The sequence below is a fragment of the Salvia splendens genome, chromosome 7, assembly GCF_004379255.2.
Source record: "Salvia splendens isolate huo1 chromosome 7, SspV2, whole genome shotgun sequence".
NCBI lineage: Eukaryota > Viridiplantae > Streptophyta > Magnoliopsida > Lamiales > Lamiaceae > Salvia > Salvia splendens.
Genome location: NC_056038.1, coordinates 19456114 through 19465468, shown reverse-complemented (window position 1 = coordinate 19465468; position 9355 = coordinate 19456114). Strand labels below are relative to the sequence as shown.

At 35.9% G+C, this 9355-nt stretch overlaps 1 protein-coding gene across 1 annotated transcript; it reads right to left on the bottom strand.

Moving 5' to 3' along the window:
- Window positions 1-469: 469 nt before the first annotated feature.
- Window positions 470-9012, bottom strand: LOC121810535 (tRNA N(3)-methylcytidine methyltransferase METTL6-like). The gene is made up of 10 exons (XM_042211296.1): window positions 8975-9012; window positions 4952-5168; window positions 4429-4495; window positions 4097-4100; window positions 3759-3783; window positions 3551-3653; window positions 3321-3463; window positions 1661-2144; window positions 1496-1564; window positions 470-1059 (listed from the first exon to the last, which is right to left on the bottom strand). The coding sequence occupies exons 1-8, from the start codon at window positions 9010-9012 to the stop codon at window positions 2040-2042; spliced, it is 702 nt and encodes a 233-aa protein (XP_042067230.1). The 3' UTR covers window positions 470-1059; window positions 1496-1564; window positions 1661-2039.
- Between the last annotated feature and the right edge of the window lie 343 nt (window positions 9013-9355).

Sequence of the window (9355 nt, the reverse complement as noted above, 5' to 3'; positions counted from 1 at the left end):
CTTTCATAAATGTAATTTCGAATTTTCTCAAATCATTATCACTTTAATTTTTCATTCACAAACACAAATTTATTATACTCCTTTCATCCCATAAAAATTGAGAAACTTTCCTTTTCCGTCTGTCCCATAAAAGTAGCTCATTTAATGTTCACCCCAACTCATTACCCATATATATCAATTTATTTACAACTTATACCACTAGGATCCAACATTAAACAATAATAATAATAATGTGGGTCATATTATCTTTGATACTATTTTAACTACTCTTCTCCCCATCTTTCTTTCTTTGACCAATTATGCGTTAATTTTCATGTTGCCTCAAATATCTCTATTTTTATGGCTTGATTTTGGGTTGTGCCTTAATTGTTTTCACATGAAAAATAATTATAATTAGGGTGTGTTTGCTTTCTATTTGTCGGTAGGTTAAGATTTACTATGTATATGGTGTTAAGATTTACTCCCTCTGTCCCATAAATTTTGTAGTGATTTGGACTGCAGAAACTGCTGATACAAAAATACATAGCTAAATTTGTCCTTCTAAGATTATTGTAGTGACAGTTTTATCCTTGCAAACCCTATTTCATTTTTGGCTCAACTTAAACACCCGCATACATTGAATTCGCGCGTCTCTTCCACATTCCACTTCACCGAGTGCAGCTGTTGTGTCGGGCAAGATTGCCAGCCATCCGCCGTTTCATCGTGACCTACTCAGGTACGTCTTGTGTTGTTCTCCTTCCCGAAGGTTCCACACAGTTGATATGATCACCAACCTCTTGGTCACCAACCGCTTGTTCAGGATCCGTTTCGGCCTCATTGTCGTCTTGGTTGCCCAACTCCGTCTCGATCAGATCAATCGGCATTTGACTACGAATGAAATTGTGAAGTAGGAAACATGCGATAATCAAGCCCGTTTGTACCTCAATTGGGTAGAAACTTGCGGACCGGAGTATACCCCATCGCATCTTCAACACGGCAAACATATTAATTTGGTAGTTCCTTAATATCTCCTCTAGCAAAAATCAAGACGGATGTCATCTCCTCACGCCTACGGGCAACCTAGTGAAGCAAAAAAACCAAGGATGTGGGCGTCATTGAAAGTGAAGACGCACGGCAATATCTTACATGTTCAGGGCTCATCTCCTCACGCCTACAGGTGAAGAAACACACACAAAACAACAACGCACCATACGATAACCCAAATGTTGTGTATAATCCCTAAACAATGTGCTACTGCCAATTAAAACCAAAACAACACCCATTGACTTTCAAAGAACTCAACAAACTCACACCCTGCATAAACAATTTGGTAACCAACAAATTGGTTTGGAGTCCTAAAAACCGAGAAAAGGGTATAATATATTGGATTGAAATCCGGTCACACCATGTACAAATTCAGCCACAAATACAACCAAGCTAAAAACAGTCCAAATCGTTGCTTCAGAGAGGTTTCAATTGGGTACAGATCGATATAATTGTTGGCAAATTTGTGTACCTTGCGAAATTCCTCTTCATTAGCCATGGGGTTGAACTGAGAATCGAGCCCAGGTTCAATTATTTCAACCTGATTGTTCGACCAAACGGCATCAAATAAAAGTCGCTCAATTGAAGATCTCTAGATAGGAAATAAACGAGATTGATCGACTGATCAAATGCGTACCTAAAGTTGTCGACGGCGGTGGGCACAATTCGTTCGAGGACAGCCAATTTTTTTTCGCAGCAGCTTGTGGTTCAAAAATGATGGATGAATTGGAGGGGTATAATGGTGACTGGTGAATTTCGACAAACGGGAACATTGAGATTGAGGGCTATCGCTGATAAATCCCTTGTTAGCCATATACGCTGAAGTGCAGGTAGCTATCGTAAATGCTACCGGGTTAACATTTTTTCCCCGGGTCAGTACGTTAGTATATCAGTGCAACCAAACAGTTGGATAGAGTCCGATAGGAGGCAATATCTAGGCCTATCAGTGCAACCAAACGGACCCTTATTGTTTAGTAAATAGAGAGGGTGAGAGAGATAACTGTGTATGGGTGATTTTAGTTGAGGGCAGGCTTCCGGAACTTTCCGTGAACAAATACTCTTTTCATCGTCTTTCCCTTCCGCGGATTTACTGCATTGATACACCAGTATTCAAGCTCAACCTACAATAACAAACATCTCCAACTCAATCATTTGTTTCTTTAACAGTTCAATCTAGCTAAAACTTATACTATCTTCCTCTATTTTGTATCTGAACTTGACTCAGACACATTGTCTGCATAAATCATACAGCTACAAACAGAACCAGACAATCTCTGTACCATATAATGTCATATTCTTATGTATATCAACAAACAATCAAAAAAACAAAATCCCGGTGTCGAAACAGCCCAGCCCACTAGGCTAGAGTGAAAAATCGACCAAGGGGCTCATATTCTAGAACCACTGAAAAGCCAAAAGTGTAAGGACCGGAAACTTGGGTTGACAACACAGATCAGGAATCCCATATTCTAGAAGTTGTACGAGGAGCCAAAAAAGCAGTGGGGCTGGGCTGTTGGCTGGAGGAGAGCGGTACACGCCCCTGTTCGAGCGCCATGTTTCAGTGATATCTTTTAGTTATTAATTACTCACTCCGTCCGCCATTAAGAGTCTCATTTCTTGGCGGCATGGGTTTTAAGATATGTTAAGAAAAAAGTGAGCAGATAAAGTTAGTGGAATATGGGTCCCACTTGTATATATTAATTTTAAATGAAATGTGAGTGGAATGATTTACAAGAATGTGGGACCCTATTCTCATTTATAGTAAAAATGAACTAGGACTCCTATTCGCGGAGGACTAAATGGAAAAACGAGCGCGGACAGAGGAGTACTTGTTTAGTTCTCTATACGTTTTAGAGTGATATACAAGTTGGAATCATTTATAGAGTCTAATATATAGGGCTTTCTTTGTTCCTTAGTTTTGAAGTGTGCAGAAAATAGATTTTAGCAGCAGCGATTGTTGTGTGTAGCCGTCCTCGAAGGCGTGTCCATCTTTCGCGATGGCATATCGTTTGATATTTATTTCCTAGTTCAGTTTTATCAAGTTAGTTCTGATTGTTCTATGTTCCTTTCCTGCATTCTCCTATTCATCGAGGCGATTGCATTTGGTGCTTCCGCCTTTCACTCCGTATCATTAGTCTTGATAAAAATTTCTTGGAACATTCATATTAGAATATATTCTGAAAGACGGTATAGTTAAAGAATGAAAGAAGCGGAATAATTGAAACAACCAAGCTCTTGATAATTACCAAAAACAAGAACGTGCCTATTTCAGGAAAATAGCTTTGGAAAGATGTTACCTCAATGAAACCGGCAGCAGAAGTTAAACTTCTAACAGTATCCAAGCAGAAGAAATAAGATCGTGTTCCATCTGACCGCAAGTACTCTCTATATCCTATTCTTTGTTGAGGATCAAATCGAAGCATAGTCATATCACAAATCCCTGTCTCATGGCAAAGAATAGTAGTACATGAAATTAGTGCAGATCTTAGAATTTCTAAATTTCCATAACATCTCATTTCATTATTACCGTAGTCTCTAAATAAAAGCATGCCCCCTGGCTTTAAAATATCAAAGCACTCTTTGATGGCCTTAGGCATCCTGTCGAGGGGCAAGGCTGACAAAGTGAATATCTGCCATAAGTAGACAGGTGAATATCAGATTTCGACCACTGAGATCTTGAAAATTTCATTACTTGATGAAACAACGAGTACTCAGAACAAGATATCATAAAGTACCAATGTGACGAAGCAGTAATAATCTCTTTAGTCCTCTCAAGAGCCTCATTACAACAATCACAGGCATATAAGATGATGCCCTCTCGTCCACTGCGTAAAAATAATCTAAATTCAAAAGAGAAGAAAAATAACAAGGGCAACTGAAACAACGCACGTCAATGAAACTTCATTACAAATTCAAAGGGTACAATTAGTAAATTACAAAGTAATTAACACCAGATTCAATGAAAAACAATAGCACAAAAACAAGCTAGTGAAAAACCACAAACACATGATGGGATTACGGAATAGTGATATGAATTGAGTAAACTAACAACTGACCAAAACAGACCAATTACAGAACTTCAGAGCAAATGCATAAGACAAGAGAAAGCAAGCTCAACGAAATGTTGGTGGTAGGCTAAGAAAGTACTCCCTCCGTCCCTGACTAAGTGAGGCATTACTTTTCAGTACGGGTTTTTAAAAAATGGAATTTTGTTAGTTAAGTGGAGAAAATAAAGTAAGATAGATGAAAAAGTAGAGAGGAAAAAGTAAGAAAGAGAGTGCCAAAAAAGGTAATAACTCACTTAGCCCGGGACATCCAAAAAGGAATATGAATCACTTAACAAGGAACTGAGAGAGTACTTCAGATTCTTCTGAAATTAACTTGCACAGACTAGCAATTTCTAACGTTCAGCTGATATTCGACACACTAATCCATAGGCAATGCTTATAGCTTCCTTCAGTCTAACAAACAGCTGAATTTCAACAATAACGCTATTAATGTTTTGGATATACAAGGTAGTCAGGGTTCTTGCTTTATAACATAATTTTACTAAATTATACTCCTCATTCCATGTTAATTGAGTCATTTTTCTATTTTTGGAAGTACCAAGTTAATTGAGTCATTTCTATTTTTGGCAAAAAATGACGCCGAAAAGAAATGTCTCAATTAATAAGGGGGAGCGAGTAGTAATCTAAGCGATAAAAAACTGAACAATATGCATATACATGAACTAGAATGAACTCCATATTTAGTTTCAGTATCATTGAATCTCAAAATTTAATTCCTAACATGAAACGAGCCGGCAACATTTTCAGTATTTGAATTATGAATATGAAAATACAACGAGTCATGTCAATCACAAAAATACCTAAAAAAACGACAATTTAAGTCTCACTCAGCAAAAAATCAAGTTTCGTCAGTGGTGTACCTTGAAGAACTTGCCGGTAGAATGGCGGGCATGAAATTGATCCCAAGCTTCGGAATCTCGCTGAGCTTCTTCAATTTGAGTAAACACCTTTGAAAAAGGGAGGAAATGGAACTGATATGAGGGGTTTTGTTCTACTTCTTCTCGGGTTTTTTCTTTTTTTGTACTAGAATAGAGATTGGATTCCGCGTTTGTACTAGACTTTTTTTTTATTCCGGCTTTGGGAGAGACGCATGACCCTCATGCGTCTCCTTTTAATGAAACGCATGACGGAGATGCGTCTTTCATAGAGACGCATGACTGCATGAGGGACATGCGTCTATCAATTTTTTCGGTTTTTTTTTAACGACGCATGATGCTCATGCGTCTCTAATTTGATTCCAGGGAAAGAAAACGCTGTTTGAATTATGGAAAGAGTGTTGCAGATGGGAGAGCAGGTTGTATGTCAGTAGATTGCGTGTGGGGTTTCGACCACCAATAACATAGAGAAGACATGGTGGGCCTTTTCTTTTCTTTCATGCATTACTTTATTCAATAATCTCCTACTATACTAGTACTATTAATTTAATCTTTATAGGAGCTCAGTATTTGTGAATCTTTTCAAAATTTGCCGACATTTTCGAAATAAGCTCATATTTTAGTTTATTGATTTGATTGAAAATCATAATATATTTGTGTGTGTTTAATAAAAAACATAAATAACATAAAAAAAATACTATCTTGGTCCAAAAAATATATTAATTTCACCATTTACTAATACTATTTCCATAACTTTGGAGTCTCAATTTCTCTTACTTTACTAATTGAGCATTAAAACTCGTGTCATTCACAACTTTGTCTATTTTTGTGGACGAAAATAATAAGAGAAAAGGATATAGGAACACATTTGCAGACAAATTATACTAAATCTTTTTTTAATACTAACTCAAAATATGTTATATTGTGTTTAAATTACAGCCATAGTGATTTAAATCTATGCATTTAGAAATAAAAAGTTCTATAGAAAATAATACTCCATTAAACAAGAAAGATGTAAAATATAAATATTAAACACAAAAAACTTACATATATATTCAATATCATGCTCATAATTTATAAGTATTTTAATCTGTAGATATGATTGAATTTAATTGTGTTTTTGAGTGTTCAGGTAAAATATATTCCATAATAAAAATAAATAGTAGCATTCCGTATATCTTGAAAAAGAAAGAGAAAATAAACAATTTTACAAAAATAAAGATATTATTAAAAATAAAAGAAAAAGAATGTTGAAAATTTGACGTGCATATTCTTCAATACGAGATCATTTGAAAAATGTTGGTAAAATATTTTTTAATAGTACTATTGTACTATATCAGTATAGTAGTAGTATATTGAACAAAGAAAAACTACATGAAAGAAAAGAAAAGGCCCCACCATCTCCTTTCTTGAACGGAGTATAGTAGGAGTTTATTGAATAAAGTAATACATGAAAGAAAAGCTAGTATAGTCATAGATGTCATAGACTGGCATACAACCTGCTCTCCCATCTGCAACACTCTTCCCATAATTCAAACCGCGTTTACTCAAATTAGAGACGCATGACTCCCTAAGACGCATGATGCTCATGCGTCGTTAAAAAAAAAGACCGAAAAAATTGATAGACGCATGTCCCTCATGCGTCTCTATGAAAGACGCATCTCCGTCATGCGTTTCATTAAAAGGAGACGCATGAGGGTCATGCGTCTCTCCCAAAGCCGGAATAAAAAAAAAGTCTAGTACAAACGCGGAATCCTATCTCTATTCTAGTAAAAAAAAGAAAAAACCCACTTCTTCTCTCAATTTGTCCCAATCGAAATCTTTTGAGTGATAATTTTCTGCTTCTCATCTTTTTCGGCTCATACTTTACTTTCATACTGAAAAACTAAAATGATTTTCCAGTGAAACCTGAATCGCCATAGCCAATTGCAAAAATTTGCCCTATTCAATTATGAACTCCATGTCCCCTGCTAATTACGAGTAAGAATGTGGGATTTTAGAAATATTTTGATAATTACTGCGCCGTCCTCAGTATATGCCCATTTTATTTTTAGTCTTATATTTTATTTTTTAAATTTTTGAATCTTCAATATTTCAACTCGGATCACAATTGGTCCTACACTAACAATTCCGTCAATTTTTATATGGTTTTAACCCGATTTTGATAGTTTTAACAGTCATATTCGGGCTAAAACCATTTAAAAATCGGTCAAAATCGGGTTAAAACCGTTTAAAAATTGATAGAATTGTTAGTGTAAGACCAATTGTGATCCGAGTTGAAATGTTCAGATGCAAAAATTCAAAAGATAAAGTATAGGACCAAAATCATAAAATGGACATATGTTCGGGACCCGTTTTTTTCTTTACTCTTACTTCTATAACAACATTAATTACGAGTAAGGGATTCTTTTCATTAAATTAGTAAAATTTAAATGAATAGTACTACCTCCGTCCCACAATAAGAGTTACATTTTATCATTTCGGTCCGTCCCACAATAAGAGCATCCAAATCGGTGTTTTTGCGGAAGAGCTGTGCTCTTGCCGACGGCAGGAGCACGTTCATGCTCTTTGTTGCGTTATTGCCGACGGCACGGATGTGCTCTTGCCTAAGAGCACCACCGTGCAGACGGCAAGGGCACGAGCAGCCAACATGGCATGCTCTGGTTGGCCAAAATTGGACTATTATTTTTATAAAAAAAATTGAAAAAATCTAGAAAATTCAAATTTCATAAAAACAAATATTTTCCCACTTCCCAATAAAATATATCCATTTTTTTCCACACTTTTAATTTATTATTTCATTATTTTTACCCAAAAATTCACACTTTCATCCATAAATACCCACATTTTAATACAAAAAATCACACTACACCAAACAACACTCTCAATCTCAATTTTTAAGATTTTAATTATGTAATTTTTATTTTTTAGGATATAATTATGTAATTTTTAATTTTTTAAGATTTTAATTATGTAATTTTTAATTTTTTTAGTAATTTGTAATAGTATTTCGGGTATTTTGAATGCATTTTAATATGTGGAAATATTTTTAGTAATTGAATAATAGAATGGTGAGACCCTTGAGCATGCTCTTGCGGAAGAGCATGGATGTGAGTGTTGTGCTCTTGCGGAACAACATGGAATTAAAAATGAATAAAGGTGGGTCCAGGCTCACATCCGTACTCTTGGCAAGAGCATAGATGCGTATGATCTAAGTGTCACATTTCACTTTTACCATAAATGGTAAGTAGACCTCACATTCCACCAACTTATTTCATTAACATTTCATTATAAAAATAATATATATAAGCGTATAATATACAATTATATTTATTTGTAAATACAATCTCGGTACTCTGTATTACTTTTTATAATACTCATATACAAACTAATATAAGTTTCGGATTAGGGATGTTACAAGGTTTATTTGCTTGGGAAGAGGAATTAGTTGGGGACCTCGTCACAGCTGTGAATCACACTGTCTTGAGGGAAGGGCTAAGGGACGTGAGGGTGTGAGCTTTCCACAAATCAGATGTCTTTTCTGTGTCTAATTTTGTGGTGCAGGTTAATCAGTTGATGGGAGATGAGCTATTGAGGCGTAATCCAATAAGGCTTGTTTGGCGAAATGTAGCTCCTCCTCGTGCTCAAATCCATGTTTGGTTGGTTCTCCAATGAAAACTCAACACGAGGAAAAGACTCTTCAGATTAGGATTTGCTGGAATTGATGATGATCTTTGTGTCCTATGCAAGGAAGGAACTGAATCGATTGCACACATTATCTTCACTTGCAAGTTCTCGAGTAGTCTTTGGTACTTTTGCTTTGAGCAATGGAATCTCAATTTTTTCCTCCCAGGAGAGCCAAGGTCGTGCTTTCTTAATTGGATGTGTTGGAAGGAGAAGATCTTGGAGAATCAAGAGGCTGATTTTCGTACAATCATAATTAATAGGAAGATTAGCATTTTATATTTTCCATGTATATGAAATTAGGTTTAGGGCAAGGGAACTTACCTTATGTGTATTACTCTTGAGAGCCTATAAGAAGGCATGTATAGTTACTCCATAATCAATAAGACCGATTGAAATTATTCCCCAAAACTTCTCTTTAAACCTATTTTATCATGGCTTCAGAGCAGGAGTCGAACTATGGCTCAGATTTTTAACTCATCACTGCCCAACCCATACCAATCTTGGCCAATTCACAAAAATCAGAGAGCAAACAAACTCAAATCAGTATCCCAGAATGTCAGACGAAAAGAAACCAACCGAATCAGAATCAGAATCATCAAGCAGTAAAATACGAGCGAGTAAGAACGTAACTGTTGCGTTCAAACTCAATGGAGGAAATTACCCTCTATGGTCGCGGCTAATGAAGTTCACGATTGGGAGCAG